The 18,649-nt window shown below is 39.9% G+C and overlaps 2 protein-coding genes and 1 long non-coding RNA gene across 3 annotated transcripts; 1 reads left to right on the top strand and 2 right to left on the bottom strand.

Moving 5' to 3' along the window:
- Nucleotides 1-488: 488 nt before the first annotated feature.
- LOC135461723 (uncharacterized) lies at nucleotides 489-2,050 on the top strand. The gene is made up of 2 exons (XM_064738928.1): nucleotides 489-512; nucleotides 1,526-2,050. Exons 1-2 carry the CDS (start codon nucleotides 489-491, stop codon nucleotides 2,048-2,050), a joined length of 549 nt encoding a protein of 182 aa, XP_064594998.1.
- Nucleotides 2,051-5,513: 3,463 nt separating this feature from the next.
- On the bottom strand, nucleotides 5,514-9,498 carry LOC135461711 (uncharacterized). Its single transcript, XM_064738916.1, has 5 exons — nucleotides 9,385-9,498; nucleotides 8,335-8,616; nucleotides 7,416-7,466; nucleotides 6,083-6,397; nucleotides 5,514-5,761 (listed from the first exon to the last, which is right to left on the bottom strand). Exons 1-5 carry the CDS (start codon nucleotides 9,458-9,460, stop codon nucleotides 5,514-5,516), a joined length of 972 nt encoding a protein of 323 aa, XP_064594986.1. The 5' UTR covers nucleotides 9,461-9,498.
- Nucleotides 9,499-15,521: 6,023 nt separating this feature from the next.
- Nucleotides 15,522-17,321, bottom strand: LOC135462112 (uncharacterized). The gene is made up of 3 exons (XR_010443434.1): nucleotides 17,210-17,321; nucleotides 16,341-16,413; nucleotides 15,522-15,676 (listed from the first exon to the last, which is right to left on the bottom strand). It is a non-coding gene; the product is annotated as an uncharacterized LOC135462112 (long non-coding RNA).
- Nucleotides 17,322-18,649: the final 1,328 nt, after the last annotated feature.

Here is an 18,649-nt window from a genome sequence, read left to right as displayed (position 1 = left end):
CCTGTGAAAAGTAATTTCGAACAGACCATCGATGGAGAAATTCGAAAAGCCGGGTGTTTGTGAACACCAGAAGTTCCCGAATGAGAGACGTGTTATTTATGCTATAGTATATTAGGTGAATGGTAAATTAAGGTCCTCAAAAGTTGCCTTAAACCTTTGGCAAGTATGGTATAGTATGAATTCTTCTAACATTTAACGACAAAACAGTTCAATCTCAAAACTGCCCTGATGATTTTAAAAAACTGATATATTTTTTTATTTGATTGATGTTTTACGCCATACTCAAGAATATTTCACTTATATAACGGCGGCCAGCACTATGGTGGAAGGAAACCGGACAGAGCCTCTGAAAAACCCACGACCATCCAGGTTGAAAAAATTATGTATGATCTTCATAAAAATATATGTCACTCTTCAGATGATAAGGCGTTTCTTAGCTTTACATTATAGGCAGTCATTTTTATGGCACAATATGGGCGGGATCTAACATGAAGATTTGGCCTACATATGCTGTAAGTTTCAAAAGCCCAAATGTCAAAAAAGCACAAAGTGTTTTGCTGTGTGTAGTTTATGGGTAGACATTCTTGAACAGTTTATGTTGGTTGTGTAGGCGTTGTTGGGTAAAATATTGTTGGGTAAAATATTTGTGGGAGCGGCGAAATTCGCGTTTCTTCAGGGTATGATAGCAACGCCTTTGATTTATCTCCGGCAACATATACACATATACACATACATTTGGCCAATATTTATCATCCATGAAACTAAAACGCATGATCCACTCAGCTCATACGCATCATCCACCCAGCCCACACCCATGATCCACCCAACCCACACCCATGACCCACCCAACCCACACCCATGATCCACTTAACCCACACCCATGATCCAGTCAACCCACACCCATGATCCACCAGCCCGCACCCATGACCCACCCAACCCACACGCATGATCCACCAGCCCATACTGATGATCCACTCAGCCCACACCCTGATTCATCCGGCCTACACTTATTATCTACCCATCCCACACCCATGATCCACCCAGCCCACACCCATGATCCACCCAGCCAATTCTGATGTGTGATGGGAGTGGGTTGGGTGGATAATGGGAGTGGGCTGGGTGGATCATAGGTGTGGGCTGGGTGGATCATAGGTATGGGCTGGGTGGATCTTGGGAGTGGGTTGAGTCGATAATGGTGTAGGTTGAGTGGATACTCAACCTACACCATTATCCACCCAACCCACTCCCATGATCCACCCAGCCCATACCCATGATCCACCCAGCCCACTCCCATCACACACCCAACCCACACCCATCGTCTATCCAGCCCACACCCATCGTTCACCCAGCCCATACCCATCATACACCCAGCCCACACCCATCGTCTAACCAGTCCACACCCATCGTCTATCCAGCCGACACCCATCGTTCACCCAGCCCATACCCATCATACACCCAGCCCACACCTATTGTCTACCCAGCCCATACCCATGATCCAAAGAGCCCATACCCATGATCTACCCAGCCCACACCCATCGTCTACCAAGCCCACACCCATGATCCACCCAGAATACCCAGCCCATTCCCATGGCCCATCGAGCCCATACCCATCGTCTACCCAGCCCACACCTATCGTCCACCCAGCCCACACCTATTGTCCACCCAGCCTACACTCATCGTCTACCTAGCCCACACCAATCGTCCACCAAGCCCATACCCAACTTCTACCCAGCCCAAACTCATCGCCCACCCAGCCCACACCGGTGGTCCATCCAGTCCACACCCATCGTCTACCCAGCCCACACCCATCGTCTACTCAGCTCGTACCCATCATCCACCCAGTCCACACCCATCGTCCACCCAGCCCAAACCCATCGTCTACCCAACCCATACCCATTGTCTATTCAGCCCACATCCATGGTCTATCCAGCCCACACCATCGTTTACCCAGCCCACACCCATCGTCTACCCAACCCATACCCATCATTCACCCAGCACGCACCCACAATCCACCCAGCACACACCCATCATCCACCGTCATCCAAATTAACCTCCAGGTAACCCGGGAAGTCCATGTGGGAAGCAATTATACCTCAAAATCAAACCAAGTGTCTGACAACCTGAACTACTGATCTGGCAGCTTGTTCCAACACACTACCACAGTTATGGACTAATGCTGGTCTCATTATACCTGTTTGTAAGCAGACACAGACGGTTTACACCAGTAATAGATCCATCAAATGCTTTTTTGCAAATAAATCGCACAGAAAACTCTAACTTAAATAATATATATTTCTCCACAGGAAATCCACAGGACGAATTTGAATAACTTAAAGAACAGTTTTATACGAGAAAATATTTCTTTCTCTCGTAGATAAAGAATCCTAAACAGATTCTGTTAGAAACCAAACACACTGTGCTGCTGTGACTTGCGCTTAAATGTCGATGCATGTATATAGTAATATTTACAGGATTCATCATGTACTGCATTAGTTTCGAGAAAACCCCGCTGCTATAGTAAGATGGTTACATTCCGTCAGTTCAGTGCAATTATGTGAGGGTCATTAGTGGGGTAACGGCGCTTATCTTCTTGTGGACTCACTGTAAATTCTGGTTCTCCATGTAACACTAAAACCCTGGTTTGCTATTTGTGGACTGTCTCTGTCGAGTTTTGATTCAGGAGCTTAACGGAGAGTTGTGTCATCTAGTTGATATACATGTATCTGGAGTATATATCAACTGAAGTTCTGGCTAAAGGCTTTTAACGTCAGTTTACCCTTAGTTAGTTCTGATTTATACCATATATGCTTTAGTACATGGGTCCGTTTCACAAAGTGATTTAGGCTTTAGTCTAAAATTGTAGTCCAAACTAAACTCTTTAATATATACATGACCTATAAAATGTTAAGCCCTGATTCTGTGTTAAGCCAGATTTGAGCATCCAGCACATCTGGTTGGAAAAATTAAACTTCTGCACTTATCCCAAAATGACATTGCGAAACAGACCCTGTAACATCTTTCATGTGTTCCCTGAGGACACAAGGCACATGCTTTCCCTGAGGATACAAGGCACATGTTTTCCCTGAGGATACAAAACACGTGTTTTCCCTGAGGACACAAGACACATGCTTTCCCTGAGGATACAAGGCACATGCTTTCCCTGAGGATACAAGGCACATGTTTTCCCTGAGGATACAAAACACGTGCTTTCCCTGAGGACACAAGACACATGCTTTCCCTGAGCATACAAGGCACATGTTTTCCCTGAGCATACAAGGCACATGCTTTGCCTCAGGACATAAGACACCTGCTTTCCCCGTGGATACAAGACACATGCTTTCCCTGAGAGCACAAGACACATGCTTTCCTTGAGGACACAAGGCAAATGCTTTCCCTCAGGACATAAGACACATGCTTTCCCTGTGGATACAAGACACATGCTCTCCCTGATGATACAAGACACATGCTTTCATAAGGATACAAGGCACATGCTCTCCCTGAGAACACAAGACACATGCTTTCCCTTAGGACACAAGACACATGCTTTCTCTGAGGTCACTAGGCACATGCTTTCCCTCAGGACACAAGACATATGCTTTTCCTTAGGACACAAGACACATGTTTTCCCTGAGGTCACTAGACATACTTTCCCTGTGGACACAAGACACATGCTTTCCCTGTGGACACAAGACACATGCTTTCCTTGGGGATACAAGGCACATGCTTTCCCTGAGGATACAAGAGGCATGCTTTCCCTAAGGAGAACGCATGAAAAATACTTGATCTCACAAGCAAACTCTTATGACAATCTTTCAGTCATATGAGGAGGAGGGGTCATTAGCTATGTGTCTGTATACTATATCTTCTCGTGGCTGTGCTGGCGCCACTGAAGTATCATGCCGAAGACACGAGACATGATTGCCATCAAGTTACACTATACTGACACCGGACCAACCACTCATGTTTCCTTGATTTAACCTCTCAGTGATTAGCGCAAAGGAAGGTAGCAACGAGTCTGGTATGACCCGACCCGGGTTAATCCAATGTTTCTTGAATTCAAGATGGACGCTCTAACCATTAGGCTACGGAAGCGGTCGGGACTATCCGAGAACAAGGGTGAACAAACAACAACATTACCTGGTAGAACCACAGAGGCAAGTAGATCGAAACTATATTAAATTTAATCCAGGCTTAAATTAATCTTAATAGCAGTTACATCCCAATACAAAGGTGATGGCACTTTAGTCCGGACTAATGTTAATACTGGGATTAAATGGGAGTTCCAATACGCTTTTGAACAACTCAGCTTAGCTGTTTAAGATCAGTAGCAAAAAACAAAGTCGCTGATCAGATGACGATATGAATACATGTATACTGATACTGCCATATTGCTCATGAAAGATCTCCAGATGCGTGAAACATTTCACCATGTTTATTTTAGGCAGTTTCAATGTTTGCTGTGTCACTATTTTCAGATAAATCCAGGTTTTGGATGTCAAGTAATTTTGGGTCAGGTTGGTAAGATTAGCAGTCTCAGCAGGGGTTTGTTAGCCTTTTCTATAGTGCCAATCATCGCTTCTCCGCCACTTTTAATGTGTGAGCTTGACACCGCATGTCAATCATCAGCCTAACTTGATAAGAATGGTGCCCAGCAGTCCTAATGGTGATCCCCCGGACATCAGGCTGACGACAATATGAGCTGCAACGGAAAGTATTTAGTTAAGTACTTCAAATAGGAGACAATGTATCTTTGTGATAGAATGATTAGACCTCCAGGGTTCGTATTTACCAAAAACTTAACTTTAATCATAAATTGCACGTGCTTAAAAAAGACTAATATATATAAGACCGGAAAAAACTAATATTGTGTTTGGTGCATAGTTCTGCAGTAAATAATCAGTGTAAAAATATTATACTTAATTCCTAGAGCAAAAATGTGAATTGTAGCTATGTTTGAATTTTTGACTTGAATTAAATATGGGTACTGTCTCGTAAAATTCAGTCTAAGGCTCAATAGAGGCTCAGTCTCAATGCAGTCAATAACAGTCTACGATACCGAAATATACTTTCAAGTTTTAAATATTTTTGGAACAGAATTACACGCATTAAAATATATGAATTTTAAAACAGGAGTTGATGTCCACACATTTAATGCTGGTTATCCATAAAGTCACTAGAACTTTCTTAAATTTATGTTTGGCCATTCACAAAATTACTTTGTATCGAGTAACGTTTATTAATGCATGTAAAGATCTATCCTGAGCGTGCATACAGTGTTTAGAGGAACAAAAAGGAAACAATTTGGAACGTCATCGATGCTTAACACGGTCAAGATGACCCATAAAATAAATTTTAGAAATCAAATCCTGTGGATATTGGATACTTCTGAAAATGTTCTTAGACGAATATTCCTCAAATGCTCGTTGACCTTGTGTCAATCTGCTTCTGCTCCAGCAAGATTCCTTATCAGAGCATCGGTTACTTACTGCTGTCAGGAATCTCACGGTCCTCATTCAAGCCAGGTATCGGTTGTGACGTAGGTGTTTGAAATTCGAGACATAACCCCACGTAGAGACAGGCGTCGACTTTCTAGTGGTGACAGTTGGTAACGTTGGAGTCTCAGGTGTCAATGTTGTTGTTGTTTTAATTGTCGTCGTTGTTAGCGTTTTTGATGTTGGTGTTTTTGTTGTTGGCGTTTTCAACGTAGGTGTTTTTGTTGTTGCCGTCCTCGACACCTTGGTTGCAATGGTTGTTGTGGGACCTGTTCAGAGAAGACATCACTGGCAATCAAATATACTGGCTTTTTCACTTGAACAGTAAAAAAAAAGAAATGAGGTGATTAGGATTACCACTTTAAAGAATGATCCTAGACGTAATTTTTTGCTTTTGTCATTACAGAAAACGATTTGTAGAATACAAGCCGCGTGAGCTTGAACTCTTGTGAACACTGAAAAATGTTGACCTAAAATCAATCTTCAGAGAGTCTTTTCCACGTGCAAATGTACAGACCGGTATTTTTAGCATGACTGACAACGACAGGGAACCATGGTAATTTTATAACAGAATAAAAATGACAGCATACCTTCGTAACAGCTGTACCGGACAATACCGTAGGAACTTAAATATTGCATTCCATTGCAGAACATCACATAGCCTGTCAAATCTATAGACGAGCAGGCGGCTTTGTCGAGACAAATATTTCGCTGAATGCTCAATATTGGACCCGAGACTCGCTGTACGCAATCTGTGACGTCATAGGCACAACACTCATCTGCCGTCTGCTCACACGGAACGGTTTTCGCTGCGTATTGGACTTCTATCACATTAATCAGTTGTCCCCTAGGGCAGGTCATATTAGCAGGCTCACAGTAAGTGCTGGCAACAGGCATGGGAGTGGCTACAATAGAACAGTGGTTTGAAAGTGATATTTTAGAGCGCTTAGGTAGATATATCAGATATGAAAACTTTTCTGTCTTCAGAAGGCTATTATTTATTTATTTATTTCATTAGTGTCTTTCCCCGTACTCAAGAATATTTCACTTATACGACGGCGGCCAGTATCATGGTGGAAGAAAACCGGGTAGAGCCCGAGGGAACCCCACGACCAGAAGGTGAATTAAACATATTTGTAGGCTTGTGTCAAACCAAATCTCTAATAAACTGAAGAAGTGTGTTAATAGAAGAAAAAAACCCCAAATCCATTCGAATCTGCAATTCACTGATATCTATAGGAAAAATAAAGCACTCGTAAAATGCGAAAAAAAGATTAACAACTAACAATAAGCAGGTTCCAATTTTAACGGAAAAACACAGCTGAAACTCAGTTTTTAAATGACATACAGGTAGACACTGATGTTCGCATATTTTAAGCAGAAATCAAACATGTCATAGGGCCTTTAAATAAAGCTGTTCATATACACACAGTGAAATTGTTACCCCTAAAAATACACAGGTACAAATTGGATGTACGAAATTTTATGAATGTGGCCTCTGCGCTTTGCTGATGGATGCGCCAGTTTGTGTAATTCTGAATATACTTGTCATTTGTCGTCCTAAATTTGACTTTAACCCGGGACATTTGCTCTATATCTAATTTCATATGTAATGGTTTATATTGCATTTGTTGATTTAAAACAGTTTTACAACGTGACTTGGCTTCTGCCTGTGAAATTAAGAGCAGTTTTCATAAAACTTGTGGAAGAACTGACCAACTGACCAAGAACTGACCATCCCTTGCTTTAACGACAAGATGTCGATTGCTTCCAGACATTTTACATTAAATAGGTTTGTCATATATGCATTAGCGTTGGTTAAACTTATGACGCGCATAAACCATAATTTATAATGACAATAATCATTTATCACAAACAATTTATAAGCATACAGACTATGTATATGGTTGTACCGGTACTCACGCTGTGTGGAGGTTGGTACGGGTGTGGTTTCCGTAAAGAGAGGGTATCCATCTGTGATAAGACAATCATACGAGTTAATGATTACATGTAGGCTGTACAGAGGCTTGACAGCTTGTTATTCACAACGTACTTAAGAATGGTTCTCCTTTGTACATATTAACAGGTGGAGGAAACCGCCCAATAGCCCAAAGACTAACCAGTGAAACAACAGATATGAGACAAACCTCCTGACTATAAGCAGCTACTGAGTTAACGTTACCTGGATTAGAACTTCCGATCTCATTCATCAAGAGCTGTAGTTGTATGAATTGAGGCAATGTAGGAGGCTCAACCAGCGTTGGTAATTTCAGAATGACCCGAATCAAAAATATTTGTTGTTAATTATTACTTGAAAGTGAATTATCAACTCACCTGTCAAATAAAGCAAATAATGAAGAGACATCGTAGTTTTGTTGCATTACGACTCTATAAATAACCCGACGAAAATTGGGCTATTGTCTTACAAGGTCTTGCGATGGGCATTCCATTGACTTTTTCATCTATTTCTGGATACCTCTCCGGTCGTAAGTGGGAAGGTCTTCCAGCAACCTGCGGATGGTCGTGGGTCTCCCCCGGGCTGTGCTCGGTTCCTCCCATCCTAATGCTGTTCGCCGTCGTATAAGTGAAAAATTCTTGAGTACGGTGTAAAACACCAATCAAATAAATAAATAAATAAATATTTCTGGATATGTGAACGAATATTTGACGCAGACTTGTAAATATAAGCCATTAGTGTACGACAAAACTGAATCACAAGAAACAGAAAGAAAACATAAATGCATACTCGCGCGTCTATAAAAATCATTTGCTTGTATGCTGTAACACTCGCTCTGCTAGCTCCACCTTCGACGTTAGCAAAGCTCTTCTGCTGTATACGTACCGAAGTTACAGCGGTAGATAATGATCCCAAATGTGGTAATGCCGCACTCTGTCTGATAACCGCTCACATCAATGATGTTACACACTCGCACACCGTTACACAGAGATTGCTGCATAGCCAGTATTATAACGTTCATGCGCACTTGGCATGGTCCAAGTACGGGACTTTCCGTGGGACAGTTGCGATCTGTTGTCATGTACAGCTCATCCACCGCGACCTCAAAGCCGACTGGACATTTGGCGAGTTTGGACTGGCACGTGTATGTCCATTTCTCTAGACTTGCTGACCAAGAGAATAAACACAATCATAAGGGTAATACTATAATATGTTTTTTGCGTATTACTTGTACATTTTTTTGTGTGTGTGGGGAATACTCTTCACTTTCCTTGGTTTAAAATAAGCTGTGCGACTTCAACACAATTTTTTCATTTCCATTTTTTCTTTTTCCAAAAAAAAAGAAAAAAAGAAGAAATTGTCAATTCGTAAAAACACTATGAAATGTGCCATAAATAGTCCTATCATTAATACATAGGCCTACCATCATACGTAGGCCTATCATCAATACATGAGTGTATTCGTACTACATAGAAATGATATTGCGAAATCCACGTGCCTATAATCATGTGAATAAATGAGCGCAAAAGTACAACGTGAGGCTATGGGACATAAACCGTAACCCAGTCCATACAACATTAGATTGATATTACACAAACACTAGTCTATTTGTATGGGCATAAACGACAAGCCTTTTAGTCATACATTGGACTGTAATCACAAACACAGGAGCCAATTCGTTGTAGATGAAGCTATATCACACAAAACCACGCATCTTCTCGTACCACTTAGGACTATCGCGACTTACGGAAGCATTTATCTGTTTCTTTAGAAGTGGCACTGGTGTAATTGATACCATACACAAGCTACAGATGTTTAGTGAACGATAAATGCTAAGGTAAAAAAAACTAATGGGATAATCGTCGACAATGTATATATGTAGTGAATGATAGATTCAGAATACTTGGCTGTTGTTCGACAGATTTGAGCACTCACCTGGTGTCGTTGTTTGACCACTGACACAAAGGAGTGCCCAAGAAATCAGCAAAAGCAAAAACACGATTGAACGCATGTTTCTGTCTAATATGCCCGTGTATACGCACGTGTGTATGTGTTAGATCTAACCGTCTGGAATCGCAACACTCGACAAGCCCTGAAAGTACAACCAATAAGCAACACGTTTAGTGAGCAACGTCAAAAGAAGAACACACTTTTCTTTGTATATTTCTGGTTCAGTGGGTCGAGAAACTCTATCCTTCTGACCTCAACAACAACAAACATGGAATTTCCCCTATAACATGCGAAACACGTTCATAACTACATATATCTTAACATAACTTTTTCAGAATTTATCGATCTGGATTATAAAGTTTATACTTTATGTACGAGAAATGGTTTATTCCTGTCACAGATTTGTCAATGACAATTTCGTCATTATAAAGAGTAACACATTCTTTCTTTCTTTAATCAGGTTTACCTGCAGAGGCATGTGAAAATACTTACAAACATATTAAACCTCTTTCTCCTCTATTTTGAAGCCATTCAAACAGGGCGAAAGTGTGATCCATACAAAGGAGTTCTGACTGTGTTAAATATTACTTTTTACGATTCAACCATTGTTTTTTTAAACTTACCAGTCTCGAACCAACAAGTTCGCTGTTGTCACGGTGAAGGTGGCCAGACGGTCAAATTATCTATATAAGCAATCCAGTTTAGTATAGGTTTTTTTCACCTATAGCTATGAACATCACAGTTCCTACTTGCGTATTACTGTCAGTTTACGGATCTAGACAGTGCAATGCAGGACTTCCATTCCCTATCACTTTTTGATGTCTTGTGAACCTTAAGCCTCAACTGGAAAGACGATGGAATTTGATAGATTTAACACCTTTCAAAGATTAAAAAACTCAATGCACACCTCGATTTAGAAAGCCTATAAAACGGGCGTGTCTCCTCCCGTGTTCGTTTAGCACAGATTATATACACCAAAGGGATATTGTCCGTTTGAAAGAGACACTGTATTACTGAACTCGAGCGTCAGGTTTAAACCGGATACCATATGTACTGTGTAGGCCGTTTTATCTCCTTCTCGTGTAAATTGTTCGCTATTCTGTGAGGTTAATAAATCTCAGGCCCCAACAAAGGCGTAACGGTTGTATATATCATTGAAGATGTATATTTTTAGATTAGGTTATACGCTCCTCTTTGTAAAAATTAAATAGGTAGATACTCTTTGCGAATGATACCGTTTACTAATTCCACCTTTTTTGTGACATGATTAGATTGAAGGCAGGTATAGATTCCCTTATATGCCTTAGTTACAGCTGAAGGTCAGAGAAACCAGCCGTAGACTTCCCCTGAGAAATAAATATAATAGTACCACCTATGATACAACATAATTGGTGTTACGGATATCTCAAAAACGACTATCGATTTTTAAACATCTTTACAGTTTACAAGTGATACAGAAATATGGTCGTTTTGAAGATTGGATTTAAAATGAGCAGCTGTATCATAAAGCCGCATTTACAACTGTATTCGGGTAATAGCATACGCAACCAATTAATTAAACCAGTTTTTGTCAGGTATTCAGACTATATATATATAATGTTCTGCCTGTCTTCTCGTGTGTCTCATTCTGATCTAAAGATCAATGTATCCATGTACATGCATTCTAGTTGGTACACACCTGCATGTAGTATTGAGGGATTTCAGCGAATTCCAAGAGAAGCATGCTGTTGATCCACATTCGTCCACGAGTCATAAAATAATTGTCAAGATTTATATGATCTTCCGTGAAGGGGGATACTTCAGTTAAGATCTTTCTGCCGTCTCAGGTCAGTATGATACCTCTGCATTGTTTTTTTTTATTAAATTAAATTTTAAAAAAATTGAAAGTGATGACAATACAGTATTTTGATCAATTCTACCCGAATGGCGTCTAATATATTGCAATGAACATCACTGCATACTTTTTACCTACCTGCTTAAGCCATGGTGCCAGGGGCTATACACGTTACCGCTTTTTAGGCTTTTTTAGCAATTAGAATAAAAACCTATCTGAGGATAATAAGTGATTGGATTTTACGGTAACACGTGTAACCATTTGCCAGGTATCACATTGTAATCACTCTCTATGGTTATTTTATTATATATTTAGTCTTTTATTATATTTTATTACATTATACCATTCTAAAGAAATGGATATTTTTTCTCTTAAGAATAAACGTGGGGCATCCGCCGGAACATTCATCTATAAAGCCTTTATCTCACCGCAACTTATGGGCCTGTGACCAATATGATCGCTGGATCGAATCCAAGTTTTGTTAGTTTGTCTTAACAGCGAATAGTCCATGGTGATTTACTAGGGACACGACATATTACTTTATTCATTTATTTATTTGATGAATTTTTTATGCCGTATTCAAAAATATTTCTGTTATATGACAACGGCCAACACTATGGTGGGAGGAAAACCAGGCAGAGCCCGGGAGACACAAACGACCATCCGCAGGTTGCTGGAAAACCTTCCATGCACGGCTGGAGAGAAAAACTTTTACTTTAACGGATTATATGTGATTCAGCCCCAAAGGTAGCATTATAATATACACAGTTTGGAAGTTGTCTAAAAGGGTAAAGAAAAAGCACGTTTTAAAGATCTGTAAGCATAAAGAATTCATTCATCTATTGGCCATTAGAACTTCCCTGTCGACGTGGTAACGAGTCAAAGTTTACAGAAGAGGTTCTATTCGGGAATGGTAGTTCCCTGTAGTCAAAGCACACTATATTTTGTAATTCTAGCCAAACAAATTCATTCCGCATGACTGGTCTCATAAACTTCTACTATAGACTTATGTGTTACATCCTTAACAACCTGCTGACAAGAAAGAACTTTATAAAATGACACCAAATGTGATGCTTCCATATACAATGCATTTTGTTTACATTCAGGAAGGATGAACATCGTCATTGTCAAGCCCTTTCAGGATTTCGATGATTCTCATTGTTGAACAAGTTGTATAATTGAATGCCATTTAAACATGAATTCATCGGGAAGAAACTCAAACTACGGTAGCCGAAAGTTTTCACCTCTTCAGCGTGGTACACATTACCGTATTGCCCCAAAACGATACACAGAAGACACTACCCAGACTTCCGTATATTTAAACACAGATTCGTGCTCTTTATTCGGAGCAGTTTTTGTATTTATAATCGACCGAGCTTGAATGCAGCCTGGCTAGAACATTCCTGTACTAGTTGCTTTTTCGTGATAAAAATAATGACATAAGTGGCCCTCTCCTGTATCACTTGCCAGCTGAGGAACACGTCTTCAAGCTGTTCACCTTCAGGATTTTGGCCCATTTTTTGCTAGGTATAGACATCAAATTGTCCGCTGTTTCCAAATATCTTCCTTAATCGCCTCAATCAACCAATGAAGTAGCTTATTCCCGTGTAATGTTGATTCGGGTCCAAGCTGAACAGGTCATTATCTCTTTCACTTAATGAGTAATACGTTTACTTCTTTGCTAACAAAACGTCATAGCAAAGACAGACATGAGTAATACTTTACACAGCTTGAGGCCTATTTACATTAAGTGAAAGGGTTCCCCATTAATCCGGGGTTTCAATTACGCATCCATCCATCATTAAACGTAACCATAGGTCAACATCGGCTATAAAATGATTTTGTGCATGTCGATGTTTTTTCTGCAGCTCATGCGTACTTAGTGAAAAGTTTTCTTCTAGGAATCGTGTGTGAAAATGTGTGTAGAACTGGCTCTAACGACCTATATACAAGGCTATTCCACTTTGTATAATCCACATAACACATATAATTCCTCATCTCTTTCGCAAATGAAAAACATAACTTGATTTACCGGTTTTGTAACTTTTCACCGTTTCAGCCATTGTATGTATACCGGTGTACCGTCTAAATGTTTCTGTTATATAATGAATTGAACTTTTGTACAGTACTGTCAGGCATTTGGTATCTCAGACTGACGGCGTTTCTCTGCAAGGACTGGTACCCCTGAATACTAATTCAATACTTTGCAGGCATTTACTCGTGCAATCGGATTTCACGGGACAGAACGGAGGTTTCCCCCCCTGTTTTGTTAAGGCAGTGTGCCCTGTTTGGACTGTGCAATAAATTAATGCCTTGTAAATTTATTTATTTATTTGATTTGATTTTACACCGTATTAAAGAATATTTCACTTATACGAGGAAGCCAATAAAACATAGCACAAACATAAACGAAGCCAACGTTTCCTTTGATTTTAATGTTTCTTTGTTTTTTCAAGCTGTCAACAGAACATTTAGGGAAGGCACATTTTCTGCTGGTTTTCATTCCTGCTGCAGTTTTTGTAGGAAGAAGGAAATTCAAATGCTGGGTTCATGTCTGAGACTCTGATCTCGTTTATATACATTGCTACCACCTACTGGCATAACCATAGCAACTTCCACAGATCTTTTTTTAATTATGTTACAATTCGGTGTTAAGTGAGGCAATCATCGTTTGAAAGGAATACATCAGTTTAATCATTAACCATCAGTGCAGTTGCTTTCGAAACACTGACTAATCGAATAATCCCCCCCCCCCCCCAAATCACCTTGTTCTGACGTGCTCATGTGATATACGTGCATGGATTTATATGCAGGTAAATGGACTCCTTTGGTAGTGTAATGTGGTTTATAAAGCAAATATTTTTTTCATAAACACAGTATACGTTAATAAGGACTCATTGAGCATTTATTCAAATCTACCACAGAAAACATATTCAGATCAAAAAAACTCCCCAGGAAGTTGCATCGCCACAGCAATAAAGCAATTAAAATACATCAAAAAGTTTACACCAACATCACATATTTTCAACACAAAACATAATTTTCATATGGCACTATTATATACTATATAGCAATATATACATGTACAGCAATACATACGCTTTACATAGCGGGAAATAACGGGCATGAAGGAGAAAATAATAGCAAACATTGGATTAACCACATATTTTAACATCTAAACTACTATATATTTTGGTACTACTTCAAAAGCATAACCATCACATGCGGCAATAACTTCTATAGTCTTTTATATACAGCAAAACATTATAGATGTATAAGCACTTATTGAAACAACTGTTGATTTGGTCAAATGTACAAAACTTGACAGTCATCACATGGTATAAGGGACTATGGCACATTCATATATATTTACACGCACTCCATCAAGTCTGTTCTGGAATACTTACTAACACTAATTACAGAATACACAGCCCAGTGTTTGCCACATCGGACACGTTTACATTTCATCGATGTTTATACGGCATCCTCTACAACTTGTACCATGTACATTTAACATGACACAACACGATACTCCCCGACAGTTGCACAACGGTTTCGAACTGTTCTAGAACGCTTACCAGTATTAACCACAGAATGCCTAGTCCAGTGTCTACCATCTTGGATACATTTACATTGGGTTCTCTGCTGGCTGAACCATGTACATGTAATATGACAAATCAAGAAAACAAGGCATAGTTGTCAAACTATTTTAAGCAATTCTGGAGCGTTTACCAACACTGACTGCAGGACAGACATTACAGTCTTTCCCATATATGACACATTTACATCTGTTTCATCAGTATTTACATAGGGTCCTCTTTTAGTTGTGCCCCTTGCTTATTAACCTTAGCGTACATTCCACTGATCACCTTGTCCCTGTCCTCGGAGAGACCCTCGCGCAGTGTGACCTGCTCAGAATGACTACCGTCCGGACTCCCTCTGCCGGTGTATTCGTCGTCGGGAGCAAATCTGACGCGATTTCCGCCAGGAGGAGAGTTTTTATCGGAATCGTGAAAAACCTCGTCATCACTGACGTCATCGGGGGTGAAAGCCACGTTGGTGTAGGTTGAACCCTCGTTGCTCAGCTTAGCTTTTTCATAGTTCTGTCTGATTAGAGGCTTTCCCGGAGACGTCTCGTTCTCGGGTGAGACTGTTTCGTAATGAGAAGGCGGTTGGGGCTCCTCCGTCTCTATGGTAACGACTGCCGCCTTAGCGCTCTTATGAGGAAGCGCGTAAAGGCCTTGAGGGTAGGGTGGATTTTCTACTTGTCCATTGTCGTCAAAAGTGCTGGGGGTGAGATCAGGACGGTTCCAGTTGGAATCCTCTTTGAATCTGGGCGCTGTTTTCACCCTGTTGTCGTCACCTCTCTTGACGATGTTCACTTCTGTGACGCTCTCTTTCCTTACATCTGGACGATCTATACTCGTGTTGCCTCGGTTACGCCTGTGAAACAATAGGTATGTTGAAGCAACAGAACACGGCAAAGCAGTCGAATGCACACTAGAAAATAATCTGCTAAAATGACAGGCTATGTTTTCTGAGAGATGGCATATCGCTACAAACTATTATGTTTTACAGGTCTTGTTCTTTTGTCGATGCAAAGGATACTGCGTTGTCTGTAACATAATACTATGTTCAAAAAACAATCTATTGTGAGGTCACTCAGAAAAAGCTTGATTTTAAATTTACGAGATTAGTTTTTAGAATGTGGCAATCCTGGTTTGACAAAACATCGAAACACACTTAATGTTTTCAACAGTAAAATCTGAACTATTTTAAATGTTAAGTCTATTAAAGCACGACTTGAACTTCACCCCTAAAAGGACTCTTCCTGTTGACAGTATTGGCACAGTTTTTGATTCATTGTTGCCGATAATATCTGTGCTCAGAATAAGCTCAGGAAAAATTCAAAAAAAAAAAAAAGAAAAAGACAAACATACAAAAACAAACAGCAACATACTGCAAAAAACACAACAAAGTAATAATATAAGGTTTAACATGCCGCAATTTCTTTCCACGGATGAAATGTATGCAAATGAAAACTGATATCAGAACTGATGTTCCCCTGGAATGAGATTAGCATGAAAACTTCTACTGCGCAGCTTACCATATACAGCAGATTATAATACAGATGATTAGAATAAGTCCCAGAGTAGCTCCAGCCGCCACAGCGATCGGAACTGAAACAGCAAGGAATGAAGGGATCCTTTGAGTTGAACAACACATTGGCCATACTTCAGCCATATTATGGTCATAAGGCCTAGGTACACTTGTACTTTTAATGATACTTGGGCAATAAATAACCCAGGAACAATGCCCCTCTGACCGTCTAACATTGATGGATGGACGAACATATGTGGGGATTGTCCAAAATGTGATTTAAAATGTGACAGAGGTATTATGTGCAAACTTGACAAAGTGTCAAGAAGATCTTGCACTCAGCAAGTTGACGAGCCATTATTTACTTATTAAATTTTCTGACTGTTATTTAAGGCCATAAACAAGATTTTTTTCCTAAAAGGAGCCATTAACATGAAGGTATTAACGTCATAGAACCGATGTTAAGATTGGTGGGTGGAGGAATCAAGATTGGAATTTGTCGAAAAGGACAAATCGAAGTTTTAGACAACACTCTCGCACAAAGCCCACTCTGACTTATTTGGTATACTGAAACATGAATTACAGAATTTGATTGGTGTTATACGTCGAACTGACAAACATTTCACTTGTATGATGGGTTTCAAGTTACTGAATGAAGAAAGATTGGCGAATCCTGGAGAAAACCACCTGTGAAGAAATTGCAGGCGAATCAACTGGGCTTCTCATTGGTGGCCTTTCCAGAGGATCCATCAAATGAAGCGGTCACTTTCACACAAGTCGACAGACAATAATCATCATTTGTTCTCTTTATTTAACGAATTTATATGGAAGTATAGCAAGACATTCAAAACTATACATATAAAGAGAGAAACTCACTGATGTATGGGAAGGGTTCTGTAGCCGAAGCGGCTGTTGTAGGCTGTGGAGATGCCGGGACTGTACTGTTTGGTGTCGTTATTAACTGGGTAGTTGTAGGAGGATTCGGATCTAACGGAAAATTAAAGATCAAAATAACATTGTTTTATCATCTGTTAACAAGCGTTGTTGTCATCCTAATATTCATAAAGCCACCAAACACCATATGTTGAAAAGGCATCAGGTATTGATAAACGATAGTAAGAATGTTCGAATCAAAATGAAGTAGAGGAGCAACACGTAAAAGTGTCCTGAAAAGACAAGAGATAATACTTAATAAAAAGGAAAGAGAAAACATATACTGAAACGACGGCAAACAATATTTTCTGGAAATACAGCAAACAAAACTGTACTTGTAATATCGAAGTGTTATCTAATTTAGCTAATTTTATTATTTATAACAGATAAATGAGCACAGTTTTGTAAGATGTTGGAAAGCACATTATTGGAAATCATGACATTAATTTTGTTGCGTAGAGTAGAAGTCAGAAAGTATTTTGTATATATACTCACCATTGTAACATGTGTAATTGACGGCTAAAAAGTTGGCCGTTCTGGAAGTAGCACACATTTGGAGAACAGTTTGGTCAAAGTGAAGGTCACAAAAACGACTACCGTTACACCGGAAGCGTGTGTTAGATACAAAATTCTCTTTTGCAGAGTAAGATTCATAACAATCAGCAACAGAGTACACCGGATCAGTGAGGTTACTGGGACAGAATTCTGCTTTATAAGCTACCGATGCATCGGTTATGTTGAAAAGGTGTCTCTCCGGACAGGCCACTGTCACATTGGTGCTTAGGCATATATATGTCCATCTTGTGTCGTCTGTAAACATAAATAGAGTTTTGTTATAACCAAATAGAATACAAGGCACTTCAGATTTTGTGGAAGTGAAACACGTACATTTGTGTACTGGATTTAAAGTTAACACCCAATGTGCTGTTTCCACGGATTGGCAATTGCTTTGCGATTACTCGCACGATAATTCATAACATAAGGTACGCTGCGGTGTTTCTTCAACACAAGCTGGAATGTAGAGCCAATGAAATATGACCCATTTTAAACCATTGGAAAGGATTTGCTGGGGTGGTTTGATGGAGGTATTAGATTATACAGGGAAATACAGTTGTCAACGCAGGGGCCTTGAAGAGAACAGTGACGAATGCGCCAAGTAATTGTATGTCCATGGAAACAGGGCTTTACTCAAGAAGGTTTCATTTACACGACGGTTGTACGCTCGTTATTGCAATGGCGGAAAGGAAAACCTGTTAGAACTTTGTTGTATGAAACAGTTGGGAAGTCACAATTCAAAGCTAAATGATACTTTATTTCACCTTAAGTTTAGCTTTTCTCACGTGACACTTTTTGCTTCATTCTGATTGAGTCATCTGTCTTATC

This window comes from Liolophura sinensis, chromosome 1 (genome assembly GCF_032854445.1).
Source record: "Liolophura sinensis isolate JHLJ2023 chromosome 1, CUHK_Ljap_v2, whole genome shotgun sequence".
Taxonomy (NCBI): Eukaryota; Metazoa; Mollusca; class Polyplacophora; order Chitonida; family Chitonidae; genus Liolophura; species Liolophura sinensis.
The sequence above is the reverse complement of the archived record's forward strand: the minus strand, read 5'-3'. Positions and strand labels throughout refer to the sequence as shown.